General features: G+C 43.2%; 1 protein-coding gene across 2 annotated transcripts in view; it reads right to left on the bottom strand.

Annotated features, from left to right (window-relative positions):
* Positions 1-949: 949 nt before the first annotated feature.
* The window catches only part of ARHGAP25 (Rho GTPase activating protein 25), an 82,573-nt gene continuing 64,306 nt past the window's right edge, over positions 950-19,216 (bottom strand). For both annotated transcript variants that reach the window (XM_044261286.1, XM_044261287.1), the window contains 7 exons: positions 17,814-18,021; positions 12,400-12,532; positions 9,260-9,333; positions 8,077-8,198; positions 7,067-7,263; positions 3,799-4,331; positions 950-1,796 (listed from right to left, as the gene is read on the bottom strand). In XM_044261286.1, the coding sequence (XP_044117221.1) occupies positions 1,589-1,796; positions 3,799-4,331; positions 7,067-7,263; positions 8,077-8,198; positions 9,260-9,333; positions 12,400-12,532; positions 17,814-18,021 (1,475 nt within the window). In that variant the 3' untranslated portion in view covers positions 950-1,588. The remainder of the gene's footprint in view (positions 1,797-3,798; positions 4,332-7,066; positions 7,264-8,076; positions 8,199-9,259; positions 9,334-12,399; positions 12,533-17,813; positions 18,022-19,216) is intronic.

Below are 19,216 nucleotides of genomic sequence, written 5' to 3'. Positions count from 1 at the left end.
AAAACAAAAGGAGAAAAAGGAATAATGGAGGAAACGTGCGCCGGGTTACTCTCATCGCAGTAACCTTCGATCTCAAACCTCTGAGGAAGCCAGGTGGCTTCAAGAGTTCAAGTAAACGTGTGGCAACAATGGGATGACACCTGGAAACCGAGCGCAGGGAACATCTGCTGGGAAATCGGACGGGTGGCCTCCAGAGCACAAGGCACCTTGGAGAACATCTATTTATATGTGTTTCTGTCTCATCCTTATTCAAAGTCTGTCTTGTGTGTGTTTTCGGATATGTATGATAGAGTCGGGTAGTAGTACCTGTATGTGATTTCTAAGAAAAGAAATCTATTAGAGGGTGTCTGCTCAAGTATTCTCTTCCGATGGAGTACATGGTCAAAAGAGCTTGGTGATCACCTGATTAGAGGTGTCATAGAGGTGTCACTTGTCATAAAACAATGACAAGTGCCATGAAAGAGCCCTCTCTCCTACTTAGTGAGGCGTGGGGCCTCACCAGGGCCCTCAGCTAGGCTGCCTTAATGTAGGAGGAGAAGTCAGCTGTCTGCTCGAAGGCCCCTCTCCCAGCTGTTCTCTAGGGCCTCTGGTCCCTTTCAGGAGTGAAATCGCTTGCATTTTGGTGAAACAGAATATTATCGTGATTATTGCCATCTAAAATCCCCAAACCAGCCTCCAAGGAAGTGCCACCATGGTGAGAAGGCCTCTGTTCACAGGCACACAGTATACAACTGTGGCCATGGAAAGGCAGGTCTGAAATCCAGCCCAGGCCCTGCTCACCCAGCCATGTGCTGGGAGAGGAGTGCATCTGCCTCAAGGAAGGGGCACCTTTTACTAAGGCTCACAAACATGTCTGTAAGGTTTACCAACAGCCCTTTCTTTCTTTCCTCCTTCCCTCTCTCTTCTTTCTTTCTTCCTTTCTCTTTATTTGAATATGATTTCTCATCAATTTTGCCTTCATAAATACAAAGTTTATTGCTTGCTTTGTCTTAGTCTAATAATAATTTTGACTTTCCAGCCCTAGAGAGTGGGCATCATGGAAGGGGGTACAAAATGGGGCTTTGGTCAGCAGGTGAAGCCCCCCAAAACACAGCTCACCAGCTCACCACAGGTGAGTACAAGAAAGCTAAATGTCATTTTCTGTCCCTGTGTCTCAAGGCCATCATGAGACCATCTGATTAGATGAACTGTTCCACAGAGAAAGAAAAAAAAGAACTAATGCCTCAGTCCAGCCTTGGTTGGGGCCAGTCTTTTGCCAGGTCCTGGGATGTGGCCTGCTTCAAATGTCTCCATTGGACATAGTCACCCAGCATGGAAAGTTCCATTTCACTCGGCCTGAGACCACAGTGGAAGAATGCAATCCTTTTGAATACAGCTACAGAAGTCATGGATGTCCTCACACGTCCCTGCTCACCCTCATCTTCCTGCCAACTCCACTGGTTTATTTTACCAGGAAAAGTGATATTTCTCCTCAAATGTCTTCTCCCTCCTAGGGAGTAATTTTGCCTCTCAGTCATCAGATAGCACCGAGAAAGGGAGTGTGTTGGGTGAGCCTCTGTGGGCTGTCTTCATGGTATGCTTGGAACCCTCAAGCATCAGCTTTGGGCTCTTGCATCGATTTGACAAATTCTTTGACTTCTTCTTCCAGGGCCTTGTTCCTCCTCTCAACATCCTCTCGGGAGCGCTCCACATTGCGGAGGCTGATTTCCAAGGCTGCAGATTTCTTCTTCTCCTTCTCCAGTTCGTCATTGAGCCTCACCACCTTGGCCCAGACATCATAATTTTCCTTCTCAAGGCTACAAGGAAGGAAATAATAGAATGAAAGAACGGGGCATGACCTCTAGACTCTCCCTTCACCCTTGCTCACATACTATCCATTTTCCTTTGTACCTCACAAGTCCTATATCCAACTTCCACCCCCCCCACATGCAAACTTCCCAGTAAACCTGAATCCCCAGGGCATGTCTGAGCCCCCCTCTTGTTATTTATTTTTTTTTTTTAATTTGACAGACAGAGATCACAAGCTTCCGTCTTGCTTTGGGAGAAATCTCAACTGAGGGAACTGCTGCTAGATTTTGACCACTGCTGCTGGTGGAGAGGTAGAATCTGGGTGGGCTCAGGAGCCTGACTGACCCGGTTCAAATCCCAGCCCTACTGATGATTAGTCGTGTGCCCCCGAGGAATCTTTTTATACTACCCAAGCCCCCATTTCTTCCGTAAAATGGGGATATTATCTATCTCACAGCATTGCTGTGGGGATTACATGAGAAGGTGTGTCTGAAACACGAAGCTCACAGCAGGCGTTATGGACTATTAAGTCTCCTCTCTCTGTTGAGGATGGGGGACCCCTCTGATGGGTGAATTCAGAGGACTTGGTTCCATGCAGGAGGAAAGGCCCCTCCATGGCAGCTGGGCTCGCCCTACCCTGCCAGTGACATCACGTGACAGCGCAGTAGGAAACTCCTCTGGGGACGCTTCCACCACAGACAAGATGGCACTTGAGGGTTGTAGTCCTACAAATGACTGATTTCACGTCCTTAGACAAAGGATCTCCATTTTGCTTTTAGACGGGCAGCCCTCTATGTAGGAAACAAGGAATCAGGGCTCACAAAGTCTTCCTTTCATGTGTCTGAGCCTTAATGGACTGAAAAAGTACCCATAATTTGAAAGCCCCACTAGTTCGCATTTCACTACGTCATGATTTGTGTTCATATGGGTTAAGCTGGATTGAGCTTACGTTCATGAAAAGTCAATGGTGTGAAAAAGATTTCAAGAAAATAGTTTATCTACCCCGGAGGCCACATTGTGTCCAAGCACCTTGGGGATGTGCATGACAGTTGTGGCAATAGCCTCCGTGTTGGCCTTCCATTCACCTTGGAGGGGGGCGGTGAGCTCAGTGAGAAGCCAGTGATTTGGTGAAGCTTTAGTTAAGTAGATCTGGCTGGAAGCTCTGCCTCACACAGGCTTTAAGGTGGCTGGCAATGCCTTCTGCCCTCATCTGCCCTCTCTCCTGTCAGCTACTCCCCACTGCTCCAGCCCACCGCCACTCTTCCAATGCCCGAACAGACTGACCTGCTCCTTTCCACACCCTCGCACCTCTACTTCTCCCTACCTGGCTTGCTCTTCCCCCACAAATAGGCCTGACTTATGCCCTCGTCTCTTCAGGCCTTTGCCCTAGTGCCACCTTCTCAGTGAAGCCTTCCTGACCATCCTGTTTAACATAGGAACCCCCTTTTTGGACCTCCCAAACTTCTTCCCTGCTTTATCTTCCCCATAGCATGTTCCAGCGTCTAACATAGCATATATTTTAATTACTTATATATATATATATATTGTCTGTTTCTGATAGAAGGAAAGCTCTATAAGCACGGAGACTTTTGTCTGTTTTGTTCAGTGCTATTCCCCAACAGTTGAGATGGTGTGTGGCACACAGTAGGTGCTCAGTAAACATTTTCAGAAGGGATGACTCACATTTCTATGAAAAAATTTAAAGTTCCTCTTAATTTTTAGAGCATGTTGACCCTTAAAGAATCATGATTTGGAAACTGTTTAAGCTGCATAAGCTACACACTTCACTTTTTCATGAATTTAACCTAAAACTTAAAGAGTTTTTACTACCGCAGTCATCTCATCTGATTCCCTCTACCTCTTTCCTCAATTACACCCAACTGCTATAGAGGACTGCATTCTCTAAACTCAAGGTTTCTAACATCACTTCTCCAGCAGAGAAGAACAATTTCTGTTGCTTCTGAAAATGGAAGCTGAGTGATTGCCCAAGGCCCCTCGCAGGTGACTTACTTTTTAATCTGTTCCTCATACGTTTGCTTCTGTGTTTCTATTTCCTTTTGCAGCTCCTGGACCACCCTCTGCAAGGATTCAAGTTCCTCTTCCCCAGAGTTCTTTTTTCCAGGCCCGGTTTCAGAGGTGGAGCTGGCAAGAGTTTCTCTCTTGGAATCACAAGCTTGGGAAGAGCCGGCAGCTGCCTCATCCCCAGGGGTACGGGTCGGGGCAGGGACATTATCATAGGTGGAAGTCCGCTGGGAGTCTGGGCAGGGGGGCACGCCTTGAGACATCGTTCTCCTGTGCCCTTCCCCGGCCTTTACCTCTGAGGAAGGTGACCAGAACTCATTTTTAAAGATCTCCACTTTGCTGCTGTTGGCACCTTGAAACGCTGATGTCAAGAAGCATTTCCGATTAGGGAGTGTCTGAGTCCTTTTCCGTGACTGCAGTTTCCAATCACCTAGCTTTTCCCTGGGGGCTTTACTGCTCTCTTCCAGAAACCCATCATTCGGCCGTTGTCCGGTGGGGCTGGTTGTGTCCGAGTCGCTGGTCTAGAAAGAAATGGCCACGGATGTCACATGGGTTTTTACCATGTGTCAGGTTTCCAAGATAAGGATTAGCAACCTGAAAGAAAGAATCTCCAGGCTGCACACCCGTGAAACTCTTAACGAGAAGACCATCTCTTAATTCATCACATTATTGATTATCTGCATGGTGGTTTTTTTTTTTTTTGAAAGGATATTGCACTGAAAGGAACTAACTCATGCTCTAAAAATCAATTGTCTATTAGTGGTAAGAGAGTCTTAAAGTAGGATTTTTTCATAGCTTTAGGATGAGGAGGCCTTTCTAACTAGAACTCAAAATCCAAAAACCATGAAATACAACTGTGATAAATTCAACCTACATAAGTTTCCATGACTGCCCAAATTAAAAAGAACAAAAATAAAACAAAGAAATCACCATAAATACAATCAAAAAAGAAATGACAAGCCAGCAAAAATATTTATAATACATATCATGGACAACGAGCTACTCTCTCATATAAAAAGTTCATAAAAATTGACAAGAAAAAGACCAACAACCAACATAAATATAGACAAAGGATAAGATCAGACCATCCACAGACGAAAAGAAAAATGCAACGAATCCTTACACATAAGAAAAGATGTTCAGCTTCTCTCATTGTTAAAAAAAACAAACAAACCCAAATCAAAATTAAAATTACGAAATATCAGGGTGCCTGGGTGGCTCAGTTTTGGACTCTGGATTTCAACTCAGGTCATGATCTCAGGGTCATGAGATCAAGCCCCACCTTGAGCTCTAGGCCCAGCTGAAGATTTCCTCTTCCCTCTGTCCGCCCACACCCTCTTACATATATACTCCCTCTTACATTCACTCTCTCTCTCTCTCAAAAAAAAAAAAAAAAAGTGAATTATCTGTTCTCATCTATCAATAATACATCTCCCCAAATCTGAAAATACATTTTGCTAGTGAAACTATAAGGAAACAGGCTCTTTTGTGCATTGACGGTAGAAATATAAAATGGCACAACTTCTATTTGACAATTTTAATAAAAATTACACATAAATCTACTTAACCTCTGACTCAGCAATCGTTATTCTGAGAATTTATCCCAGAACGACATCTACTCAAGTATAAGATGAAGCATGGTCAAGGTTATTAATTGCAACCTGGTCAGATGAGGGGTCTGTCCATGTATTGACATAAAAATATCTTCAGGATATACTCTTAAGCGGAAAAATGCAAGATAAATATAAAGAATAAATGTATGTGTGTGTGCGTGTGCACGCTTGTGTGTGTGTGTGTGTGGAGAAAGAGAGAGCAAGAGAATATATTTGCATAAAAATGTAAATAATTTACATTCATATCTGTTTGTATAAAGAAACACTGGAAGGATAAATATGAAGCAAATAAAGGTGAGGAAGGATGGAGTGGATGGAGATAGCAAAGGAAGCAGGATTTCTTAATATATAGTTTTTCTCATTTTAATTTTTTTGAACCATAGATATGTAAATTAAAAAGAAAAAAAGAAGAAAAACAATGAGCCCTAAAATCAGAAAATCAAGGCCTAAGCTCTCCTTCTAATCTATCACCTGCTTCCTCAACCCCACCTGGAGACAGAAGCCCTGGGGCCCCAAAGTGAGCACTAGAACTAAAACCCACTCTGTAACACCATAGTGCTGCCATTTTCCTCCCACTGGTCAACCTCCCTGAGCCTCCAGTCCTGAAAAACAAGATGTGGATGACAAATTCTGCCCTACAGAGTTATGGTGAGGACCCCAGAGGTGACCTACTTAAGTTTCCCATCACAGTGTCTGCCCATAGCTGCCCATACTGTTACAATAAATAGAAACCTATCAAATAAGCATAATGATGTCTACTCCCAAGGACCGCTAATTGGATTTCATTGTATGAAGTATGAGCATTTCTAAATATTAATTTGGGGGTGTTGGTAAAATGCATCATGTACAGACATCACCTAAGAAAAATCATAACTACTACCACTACCTATCTTTTTTTCATACTTCTTTAATTATCCTCAGGATTAACAGTACTATAGACAACTTCATTACCAGATCAACCAAAAACTTTAAATTCATCTCTTGGTCACATAAAAAGAGTCAAGCTGCTACAAAAAGTTCATGGCTGTTTTTTTTTTTTTTAAGTATTTGTCTCTAAAAATACATAAAAATATTTGAACTTTGTAAATTATTGGCCTCAACTACTCTACATTTCAGAGGTTGCAGAGTTTTTTGACATGGGAATGTGAGCCACGACCTTTTAGTACAAATGAGGGGAGTGACATTGCTGAGACAACTTATCAGGGAATGAGAAATATTACATGAACACATCACAGAAATCACGTTTCATGGATTAGCGGGAAACCAGTTCTCTCTGGACTTTGACCTGGAATTTTCAATAACTCTTGCTAACACCCTTACAATGTGACATATAATTTCCCCTACTGAACCTTCCTGGACTGTGTTTGGAAAGGCTTCCCTTTTAGAGTGGGCTTTAGTGAGGACTCTCACTGCTTAGTCATTGGGAAACTGGCACACATGTCACTAACCCCACCTCTAGGATGCCAACAGAGACTAGATTTTGAAAGAGGTCAGGCTTTCAAGATGCGTTCAAATGGATCTGTGTCCACTGTCGTGGCATCCTCTAAAACTGCTCAAACCTCCACCCCAGACTAGCACTTACATGGAATGACTTGGACTAAAGGAAGAGTTAGAGGGAAGGAAGAAATTTCTCTGCACCTTACCGCATTACTGAAGCTCTCTGTCCTAGAAATTGGAGGGTCTTCAGTGGCATCCCAACCTACAGAGCTTCGAGCTACTGGAGGTTTCTTAGGGTCATTTTTCTGAGCTGGGGGTGACAGGGGTGCATCCTTGGACTTGGGGAAGAGGACTTCGTGGTCTCTGATCATCATGGTCATCACTCTTTGGATCTGAGGAGTCCCTGAAAGAAGAAAGAGATTTGTAGACCTGGACCATGGCAAGAGGTGGGCAGTCCTCACAGTTTCCACCCATGGGATGTCTCTAAACTTGGTTCTAAAACCAGAGGGCCCAAAAGGTCCCCATTACTCTTCGTGGGACCCTTCTAAATTGCTTGAGGTAGGAGATTGTGGTGAAAGAGAAGGGAGAGAAGGATATGGGAGTGGGGTAAAAGAGGGTTATTTTCAGCCTATGCAGGCCATGGGTCAGTCTTTGATCAGAAACTAAGTAATATAGTAGAGAAAATGAAGACATCTTTCTCCCCTGATGTGGTCCTCAACATGTCATCTCATTTCTTATTGCTCACATAGTAAATACGTGCCAGGTGTACTGCCTTCCCAAATGCATGGCAGACATCAGTACTCTATGCCAGCACTTCTGCTCACCAAATCAAGACACAGCCACAGAAGCTTTTTCAACACAACTTCACAAGTAATCTTTTGTGAGTTATCTTATACAATCAAGCTTGCTTTCTCTATTCACTGGCAAACTTGCTTTCTCTGGCTAAGGGGATTTAAAAGTTATACAAGACTAAAAAAATACTGTTTTTGTGCTAGCCTTTTGTACTGTGTGACCACTAGCTCAATTTTTCACCATTCTGCTCAGCTGCGATCTGGAAAATGAACATAACTTCTGCCCTGCTTCTTTCACAGGGCTATTTCACAGTAGGGACAAGGGAATCAACTGAAAATGCTTGGAAAATTGCAGGGCCCTTTGATAGCTAGGTAATTGTTGTCACTTCCTCTGCACCTGCCTTCCCCAATGGGACCAGCTATACCTCTCATGATCACAGCAGGGTCTTCGACCTTCGACCTGATGAGATTCACACCAATCACCGTAGCCAGGTTATCGACACTCATCTTGTTAACACCACAGTTGAGCTGGATTTCATGTAGGAACCTGTGGGCAGCCAGGAAGTCCCATAGTAGGAAATAGGAAGCTGCCAGAAGGAAGCACTTCCAGATACCACAGAGATCTCAGAGATGGATCCCATCTCCTTCCTTCTAGTCTCAGGAGTGGGACTATGATTACAGTGCCAAGCATCTCAATTCTCAGTGGGTAATCAACAGCCAGAAAGAATTTTTACTATAATTCTACCTAATGAAGGCATGAAGCTCTCAGCTTTCTTATTAAAAAAAAAACAACAACAACCAAAAAAAAACCTGACAATATTGGCAAAGGAATTTCTAAATACCTTCTCCAAAAACTATTTTTAAATGGATAGGCTGAAACAACTTAAAATTCCAAATACATAGAAACTACCAAATAAATGGTGGTGTTTTCAAACAAGGAAACATTATGGAATACCATAGTCATTTATAATCCTATTTTATGACATAGGGAAATGCTCACAATATAATATTAAGCCAAAACCAGTAGGATACAAATATATACAAAAAATTGTTCCCCAATATTTATATTGATATATGTAAAGATCTTTCATAAAAGAAAAATATCCAGAAGGAAACGTGCCCAAGCAGTAATAGTGATTTTTGCTGAGTGAGGACACTGTGTATTATTTTTATTTCTTATTTATAGTATGTTGTATTTTTCTGGTTTCCAAATCAAGCATGTATCACTTTTATAACATGGATACTACAACATGCTACGTGTTGCCATGAATGTCTCCAGGGCACTAAATTATGGTCCCAGAGTCGGGAAGATGGGAGATACTGCTAGAAACATTATAAGGATTTTGGGTGTTCCTGCATGTCCCAGGACTCCAGGCAGCCCTAGGGCAGGCCTAAAGAGGAAGCATGTTCACTTTGCTTGCCAGTCAGACTTGGAATGGATCCTTGAAATTATCTTATGGATAAAGGGAACTACTTCAGTGCTGCATGAATATTGCTGACCTTCCCAAGGTCTGGACCAGAAGCTGTGAGTTCAAAGAGACCCCCTTTCCCCCTCTAACTGGGGCTTTTTTCTGATACAGCTAGAAAGTGATGCCAGGGGACTTTTACCTGCATATGTAGCTCAGGAGGCTATAGTTGTCTCGAGGAAGGATGGACAGCTGCTTCACCAACTCCTGCTGAGCCTGGGAAGAGATTTTACACTGTAAACCAGCCTGCTCCCTTTCTAGCAATGAGACTCTAGAAGATGGGGAACATAACTGATGTATCGGTACAGAAGCAGCATGGGCAGTCACTCCCGTTCCATAGTTTTTGTGTGTGTGTTTTTTTAAAGAAGTTTTTACTTTGAAATAATTATAAATTCACAGGAAGCTGCAAAAAAAATAGTATGGAGAGGCTACGGATATTTTTACAGCCCATCTTTTTAAATTTGTCATATCCTCTTCCCCAACTCAGAGCTACTCTAAGGCAAGCATGATTTGACAACTCATACTCTTAATAATTGTTTGCTTAGTGAATGCTTGAGATCTAACACTCCAGTAAAGAACTGGATCATAACCAAATACCCCAAGCTATTTGGTATTTAAAATCAAATACCCCAAGAGAAGAGAAGTGAAAAAAAAAAATCAGTAGTGAGAGAATAAGGAAGTTTCTAAGAAGGGTTTTAAGCAATATGGCCTTGCTGAGACCTGCTGGGACACAGGATAGGCTGACTAATCTGGGGGCTGGGGGACAGATAAAGGTCAGAATGTTCTAGCTCCACGAGACCATCATACAAGGAATGTATGTGCCAGGGAGGGGAAGGACAGAGAGCTTTTCTTAGTTCTTTTCACCCGCAGCTGCCTGTAGGGTCTGTAGTCATTGCCGATAATGTTGTGATTATAAAATCGCATCAGTTAACATGAGACACACAGGCTCCCTCAACCCTGAGCAACTCCTCCTTTGCACCCTAAGCCCTGTGAGCCTGCGCGCAGTGACTTGTTGCAGACTCTCTGTATCCAGGATGCCTGCTTCATACTGGGATTCCATCCTCTTCAGTTTAACGAGTGAATTCTTCGCAAAGGTTTCTGTAGACTCTTGGCTCCCAGCTACCACCCCTGCCACATTTTCACCAGCAAGGGAGGCTGATGTCCTCTGCCCTGTCCAGATGAACATTACCCCAGATTAGAAACTCAGAGATGTTGAGATGGAGGAAAGTTGGGAGAAGCAGGTCCAAAGTGGGGAAGTTCAGTGGGCGGGGTGGTGGGGGAAGTCTTACTGTCAGATCTGCATCTGTGTACCTCCTTTGCTTTCCCTGCAGCCAGGGGCTGAGAGGTTGCCTGGTCTTTCTAGCCAACTTTCAAACCTCATTCCAAAAAGCGTTGTTACTTCCACAAAGAGGAGCCGATATGCCTATATTAATTAAGATTTGTCATGTCCTCTTTTCACCCCCCACAAAAAAATTCCTTAATCCTGCCCCAAATCGTGCACTCAGCTACTAAATTTAAAGTGGCTTGAGGTATTTAATTATAGTCCCATTCTGCATTGGATTGTTACATCCCAGGAAGGTTGACACCACGATTGGCTTTATTTGTGTTTTGTTGCTGAGGAAGATCTGTATGAGATCACGCAACCTAACTTTTGGGTCGGAAAATAGCTACAACAGCTCCAGCATATTAGCTTCACCTGTATCATCTCTTTCATTCTCTTTCATCATTTCAAAATTTCATCATTCTCTTTCATCATTTCAAAATCACCTTTTTTCTTGTACCAGAATCCTCTTAAGTGGTGAAGCTCTTTGCCCTGAGTTAGGAGAGAAGTTCTCATAGTTTACGCTTTCTACCAGGTCTAGGGTACTATTGTTCTGTTGTTTAAAAATGACAACCGTGTGTGTGTGTATGTGTGTCTATATATAAAATATATATCATGATATATGTGATATAATGATAACGATATAATATATTATCATATAATACCTTATATATTATATATAATATATAATGATATATATCGTTATATATGTGTGTGTATATATATATATAGTTTTCTGGGGGCATACTATTTAATAAATTCTAAAACGGAGAATAAACCTTTCCTTAAAACAATCATTTAAAAATATCACTCACCTACCTCATATCTCTTGTCCTCAAAACAATCCTAAGTATAGCAGATATTATTATGAAATTTGTCTCAGTTTGTGCTGTCCAGTACAACAGCTACTTGACATACGTGACTATTTAAATAAGAAAACAAAATAAAATTAGGAATTTGGTTCTGTAGCTGAACTAGCCACATTTCAAGTGCCCAATAACCATGTGTGGTTAGAGGTGGTCATATTGATCAATGCAACTATATACCAGTTCTGCCATTATAGAATGTTTTGCTGTAAATAAACTCTAGTAGAAAATGCTTAATTTGCCTAAAGACAAAATCAAAGTTAAATCCAGGTCTTCACTGTAGGCTTTTCTGTGCACCATTTTGCCAAAGAGAGCTTTAACACAGTAGTGCTAAGAACTAACCCCCCCTAAAGCAGGGAGTTAGACCCTAATTATTAGCAGTATTAATAAAAGTATTTCTCAGGCATTTGATTTTGCAAATCCTGGTTAAAAACCATGAAGGTCTTTTTATTGTTAGATGGGTTTTCCCGGTTTCTTTTGTTGGTTGGTGTGTTTAATTAACATGAGTCCAGGGTAGTGACTATTGACTATAAGACCTTTCTGGAAACGATTTACATAAGATCACAAATCCTGCAGGCAAACACATGCCTTCTAACAAGCAGGCATCCACAGACACTGACCACAGCCCTGTAAGCAGCTGCAATGGAAAAGAACAAAGAAAATCTCCTTGTCCTTCCTTTCTCTGGCACATGCATCCCTTGTATGTCTATGCCTGACACTCATTCACCATGGAACTAGAACATTCTCACCTCTCCCCTGACTTCCAGTGTGTCAGCTCTGTCCTTGCGTCCCATGGGGTCTCAGCAAGGCCATATTGCTTGAAACCCTTCTCAGAAGCTTCCTCTGTCTCTTATTAATTTTACAGTGACTTGGGTGTATTCAATGATATTCAGTTCTGCATTGGACTGTTACATCTCAGCAAGGCTGGCACAATGATTGGTTTAAATTGCCTTTTGTTGCTGACAAAGTTCCAGTTTGAAAAAGTATCTCACTCAAAGTTATGGGTTCCCTGACCCACCATTGCTTGCCCACCAGAATAGTTCAATAACCAACACCTTCTTCCAAAGCAGGACAACTAACTTCAATGATACAGACCTTTGCCTCATCTGCATTCATGAGCTGCCCACAGAGCAGGAACCCCTCATACTGATTCCAGGGAACCACGGGCTCCGGGAGGTCACGGAGGTAGAGCTTTAACAGGGAGGCCACTGTGTGCACATCTGTCTCTCTGCAAAAAAATAAGCAATGTTCTTTGAAAGTGAAACTCCAGAACATTCCTCACCTCCCCTTAGTGATCCACTGAATAGAACCTCAGGTTCCAAAAGGGAGTTTTGCCAAGGAGTAGAGTCTGATACAGATGTATCTGAACACAACATCTTTACTAATCTTCTGGAATAATGACCCCCAATACTTCTTCCTTTATCTCTTCTACCCAACTACCTCAAAGGTAAGTTCAAGGTCTATCTTTTCATTGATCCTATTAAATTATCTTTGTCTTCATCTCTTTCTTTTTTCTCCAAGTTCCTTAGTGCCTCACAATTTTGCATTCTTTACTTAGTCTCTAATTTTTCATGCAATAACTCATTTATATCTGTGGTCCATGATCTCGTTAAACCCTCAGAGAGCTTAAAACTTTTCTGGGATTCATTACATATTTTCAGTCATGCATTCGATCAGTAAGCATTGACAGAACCTACGAGGTACAAGATACTATGTCAAGCACTGCAATTTCAGCGGGGACCCTGAGGGATACACAGGACACCCAGCCTCATTGAACCACAGAGTTGTGCAGACTCACACATTACCAAGTCATTACAATATTTTGAGGTTAGTACCAGGACCAGGAAGCCCAGCACCTGGGACTGTATGAAAGTATGAAAAACAGGGACACCCAGTGCAGAGTTAGGGAGCCATGGGAACAATCTGAAGAGTGAAAAGAAGTTACAGCAGGGGGAAGGGAGAACATAGGGAAGGGAGGGTGGGGAGCAGAGGTCCTGCTGCAGACACGTAGATGGTATTCATATGGCTGCCTGTTGACAAGGGAGGCTCGGGTTTTTCCAGTACAGCTTCTCCAGCTTACAGCAGGAGTGGGTAACCCTTGGCCCAGGAGTCAAATCTGGCCCACTGCCTGTATTTGTACAGCCTTTGAGCTAAGAATGGATTTTATGTTTCTAAATGGTTGGGAACAAAACTCAAAGGAAGCTTATTTCATGGCCTGTGAAAATATGAAATTTGAATTTCAGCCTCCCTACAGTGTTATAGGAATACAGTCATGTTCATTCATTTTTGCATTGTCTTTGGCTCATTTTCTCAGCTGAGCTGAGAAGCTGCAGCAGAAACCAACTGGCCTACAAAGCCTCGATATTTCATATGTGGCCCTTATCGAAGTCCACTGACCTGTGGTTATAGAGCTTCTGCATTTATTCTGCAGTTCCGTAAGAGAAAATAAGTCTGAGTCTACCATATGCTTGAAGTTCATTAGTGAAGAAATTATTTGCTTCATATAAAAGCAACTGTCCAGGTAGTATTTTGAAAAGCTACAATGTGGTAAGAGGTTCACACCATGTGAGTGTCTCCTTAGTTTCAGGGATGGGGAGTATAGAATTGGCTGGTAGAAGAGCTTCCTGGAGAAGGGGCAGAATGGGTCAGTTTGGGCAGAAGGAGGAGAAGGGAGGCATTGGAGGGGGCAGAAATGAGAATGTCAGGACTTGACTGTAAAGCTCTGTCTTGACCTCCCGAGTAAGTATTTTTTGTTTGTTTTAATAGCCAGTGTTCAGAGCTGTCTCCTGAAAAGGCCCCCCTTTTGCAGCCTCAAAATGAGACTGTAAACTGGCACAGAGCCCAGACTGTGGTCCACTGTTGCCTCAGGAAATTGAGGGTGGGAACCATTCACTTAAGGTGGGGATTCTGGAAAAGCCTTCCCTGCTGACTCACTGCCTAAAAATATTCCTGGGCAAAGCCCTCTTGTCAAAATACATGAGAAGTTCCCAAGAAAACAGCAGAAAGACAACCTGCTGACACACATTATCCTAAAGTCCAAGAGCGGGTCCTCCTCATGCCCCAGCACTGCAACCGTCTCTATGGTCTTAGTAAGAATCCAGGGCCTCTCCCTCACTCCACATCCAGTTAGCCCCTCAATCCTACCCGAATGTCATGTGAGTTGCTCTAAGTCCTGCCCCCCACCCTTCACTGCTCTATTTCAGAAGGTAATGGCCTCCTGCCAGGATCTTGCCCCAGCTTCCTCTCTGGCCTCCTGCCTCCACGGTTCCAATCTCTGACATTCTGTCCACTGCCTGGCACAGTCTCCAACACACAAATTACACCCAAGCAACGAATGTTGCCAACAACAATTTGAAATAAGAAAGACAGCATCAATGATACATTAAAAAAACAGAATCTTTCGAAAATAAATGACAATAACAAAAACCACAAACTACTAGATAGTTCAATCAGAAGAAACTATGACAGCAAAAATATCTAACATTAGAAAAAAGAAAGGGTTATAACCATTGATATAGTGTAGATGCTTCAAAGTTATAACCAAAGAGCACAATTATCTATATAAATCATCTGGGAATATTTAAAACCAGAGGAAGCTTCCTGATTCATTTTACTGGGGGAAGATAATTCTGCTTGTCCTGACTAACCCCTTGTGCCTGCTTAGTGTGTCTGAGTGTAAATGTCATTTCTCTTTGGAGGGTCTCTGTAAATCCACCAGAATATGCCAAAAGGCTCCTGGGGAGCCTGGGTGATGCAGTCCGTTAAGCATCCCACTCTTGGTTTTGGCTCAGGTTATGATCTCAGGGTTGTGAAAGCGAGTCCTGGGTTGGGCTTAACTACAAGTCCATTTAAGCTGAGATGCCCTTCAACAGACAAATCAGTAAAGAAGATGTGGTCCATTTAGACAATGGAATATTTCTCAGCCATCAGAAAGGATGAATATCCAGCATTTGTGTCAACATGTATGGAACTGGAGGGGATTATGCTGAGTGAAATAAGTCAAGCAGAGAAAGACAATTTTCATATGTTTCACTCATATGTGGAACATAAGGAATAATATGGAGGACATTAAGAGAAGGAAGGGAAAACTGTAGTGGGGGAAATTAGAGGGAGTGATGAGCCATGAGAGACTGTGGACTCCGGAAAAAAACTGAGGGTTTCAGAGGGGAGGGGCAGGATGGGGGGATGTGTTAACCCAGTGATGGGTATTAAGGAGGGCACGTCTTGCATGGAGCACTGGGTGTCATATGCAAATAATGAATCATAGAACACTACATCAAAAACTAATGATGTACTGTATGGTGACTAACATAATAAAAAAATTTTTTAAAAGACTCTTTCTGCCCTTCTCCCCCACTTTCTCTCTAATAAATAAATCTTTTTAAAAAGGGGGGAGGCTCCTGCTCTATGTTCTCAGAGTACCATCCAGTTTTCAATTTTAGCACTTAACACAATGGAAATTATGCAATTATTTCAGGAAATTTTTGGTTTAATATCTGTGCCCCCATTGTAACAGGATCAAATCAGTTGTCACAGTGATAGCCTAAATTTCCAGCATGATTTTTCCTGATTTTGCTCTTCCTTCAACCCAATGAAACATCTTTAAATTATTTTTTTTTAAGTCAAGGACAAGGGCAAATCAGGAGCCAGGTGACTTCTGAGTTCAACCCCTGATCCCCCAGAGATTAGCCCAGGCACCACGGATGGCTCTGCCAATCCTTCCGTGGTAGCACGGACCTTAAAATGTGGCACGTCTGTATGTGTCTCAGAGAACTACAGCTATCAGAAGCCCATTAGTTTTGTGGATGGCAGAAGCTCAACAAAGAGATTTTTAAATGTACATGTATATGTTTAATGAGAATCAGATCTAGGTGCTCTAGAATCTACCAAATAAAAGCTCCTTTGTTTCTCTTCATTCCAGTGAGACAATTTGGGGGATCTAGAACCACACGTTATGACCAATGTAGGTCTGGATGAGTACCTACAAGGTTTACATAGACCTAAGTCTCGGCCCTAGGAGGACTCTTAAGAGCCCCCAGGCGACCCCTCCTAGTTCTCGTGTGTAAACTCTACTTCTTAGTTCTGGGGGTGGAAGGGTCATGACAAGCTGCGAAATTTTCCTCCTTCCAGCCCCAAATATTTCCCAGGAATCAAAGACTATGACTCCACCACCCAGGCTGACTTTATAGGTCCATAAAATCAAGCCCAGGGCAGGTTATCTGACAAAACCCTACAATCACCTCTATCCCTCCTGGCTGAGTGTTCACATCCCTTTAGCAACAACTCACCTGTATCTTTTGATCAACTCAAAGCTAATTAAAAACACAAGAAGAAAACGGAATACAAAGTTGGTGAGCTTAATTGAACAGCTGTCTGATAATGAAATGCAATTTATAGTGCTGCTGAGAGGTCCATAAATTTGATGCCCATAACCCGCTACAGTTACAGTAACAACTCCACCCATCGCTTTCCTGTAAAAATACAGCGCTCTTGATAAGTTAACCTACTGCACACCGAGGGCAGCAGAGACGGACATGTGGTGGGCCAAACTCAGACAGTGGCCGTGAGACTGGAGAGAACAGGTGGTATGAGAGATGTTTCAGGGAAGAATGGGCATTGCTGAAGACGGGAGAGGATATCAGGGAGAGGGACCTAATGGCATGGTTCATGGTTCTCCCAGGATCAACCCTGTTCCTAGGTCATAAATAACCTCTTGGGGAATTTCAACCTTTGGAAACTGGATAGAGTTGAGGCCTGTCTCCCCAAAACTTGATTTATGGGCTGCTGATTTGGAAAGAACAATAGCTCTTTCTTGCCAGCAGGACAAGAACACACAGGCAACCAGGGTGAATATTGCACAACAGGCGGAGAGCGTCCAATGTCGGGGTGGAGGGTGTACCAGCTGGCTGCGGCAGAGTGGGAAACCTTGGCTAGGGAGCAGCAGGAGGTTGGGCGGGCAGGCGATGGCGAGAAGAAATGTCACTACAGCTGGTAGGCCCCAACCAAACCCGGGCAACCTCCACAAGGGAGACATGGGGGGATGCCAGTCTGCTAAGTCATCATTATGTACTCTCTCCAAAAAGGCTCAGAACTAAGTTCAGAGGTGGATGCTACTGCAGTCTCCCAAACTAACAAGAAGTCCTGGTTCTGGCCATTTCTGGAAAGCTGTGGAAGAACATCAGAGCCCTTGGGTATAGAGACAGTACGTTCTCCACCACGCTGAGTCAGACCGTAGAGCCAGCTCAGCTCTTCCACGGTCCTCATCGGTCCGGCAGTGTGGGCCTCAAGCTAGGTCCCCTCCCACCATGGCACTCCCCCTCCTGCTACATCATCGAGGCCCTAGTTCTCGTTCACGTCATTCCTCCTGTAAGTGATCAGCAAAACAGAAGGCTCTCTTTATCGCCAGCCAGGGCTGTGGGAGCAGCTGTGCAAGTCCTATAGCTCAGCTGGTAGAGAGAAGTGTCCCTGCCCGAGTGAGGCAGGGGGAGGGTACGGTGAAGACAGGGTACCTGTCAAAGGAGGGCCGCTCCCCGGCATCAAAAGCATCTCTGAGCTGCTTCACCAGGTTGTCCTGCCCAGGCAGTCGGAAGATGCCCTCTTCATTCAGACCATGCTGGAGGATGAACTCTGCACACTTCTCCACCAGGATGGGCACCAGGTGGGGGCCGAATTTCTGCTCATAGGCTACGGTCTCATCCAAACGCTGGCCAAACACAGCTGGGAAGAGAAAGACAGGACCTGCTCATCACTCTGAGTTCCATTGGATGAACTGGTAGGTCAAAGTGCTTTGCCCAGATCTGGATTTTTTTGTGTTGCCTGTAACCCCAAAAAGCTGTAGGGCAATGATATTGGATGAAAGGCAGGAGACAAATCACCCATAATATTTCCTGGGGCTATACATTTGGGGCAGTCTCTGTCAGTCTTTCTCTCTTGACCCACATTCTTACAAATTTAAAATAACAACTCACTTTTACTGAGTACATGTTGTGGGCTAGAAATTGTGCCAGGCACTGTGCATACCTGTTCTCATTTAATCTTCACAGTAACCCCACGAGGTAGTAGAATCGTTATACTCACCTTACTACAAAAGACACTGAGCTTCAGAGGCACTAGTGAACTTGCCAAGGTCAGGTGCCAAGGCATGGTAGTCAGAATTCAAGCAGTAAACTCAAGGAAATGTGCTCTTAACCAAAGCAGAAAACAGGCCATTTTGAATTCTGCTTGTGTCATATAGCTTCAAAATATAACAGTCTATCACATGGCTGTCTCCTATTGTATGAAACCATTGCAGCATTTTTAATAATTTAGATTGTTTACTATGTTTTACTACTTTTATTTATTTATTTTTTTAAGATTTGCAAGGAGGAACAGCGGGAGAGGAAGAAAAGCCTCAAGCAGATTAGAAGCCTGACCCAGGGCTTGATCCTGGGACCCTGGATCGTGACCTGAGCATAAATCAAAGTTGGTTGCCCAACTGACCGAGCCACCCAGGCACCCCATATGTTTTACTATTTTTAAAAGTGCCACAGTGAACATGCTTATCCACCAAGCAGAGTTCCTGGAATGTATTTGGTGCAATGTATAATTTCTAATTAATTGCTTAATTGATAAATTAACATTTGGATGGGTGAACATAGTCTTTTTACTCTTTTGAACTATTTCCTTAGGGCAGATTCCCACACGTTGAATTACTAGGTCAAGTGGTTTGAACATTTTTATGACTCAATGGTATGCAAATTGTTGTCCAAAAATATTTTTCCAGATTACACTGCCTCCAGCAAAGCATGTGTGGACCAGCTCTAACCCAGCCCTGTCAGTACTTGGCTCTATAATTTCCCTATCCCAGTGGTATAACAAGGTTAGTTTTTAAGTCAGGATAATTGTTGGCTACCCATTCTCCTATCAGGTACCC

Source organism: Neovison vison, chromosome 8, assembly GCF_020171115.1.
Source record: "Neovison vison isolate M4711 chromosome 8, ASM_NN_V1, whole genome shotgun sequence".
Taxonomy (NCBI): domain Eukaryota; kingdom Metazoa; phylum Chordata; class Mammalia; order Carnivora; family Mustelidae; genus Neogale; species Neogale vison.
This window is presented reverse-complemented; position numbering and strand designations above follow the sequence as displayed.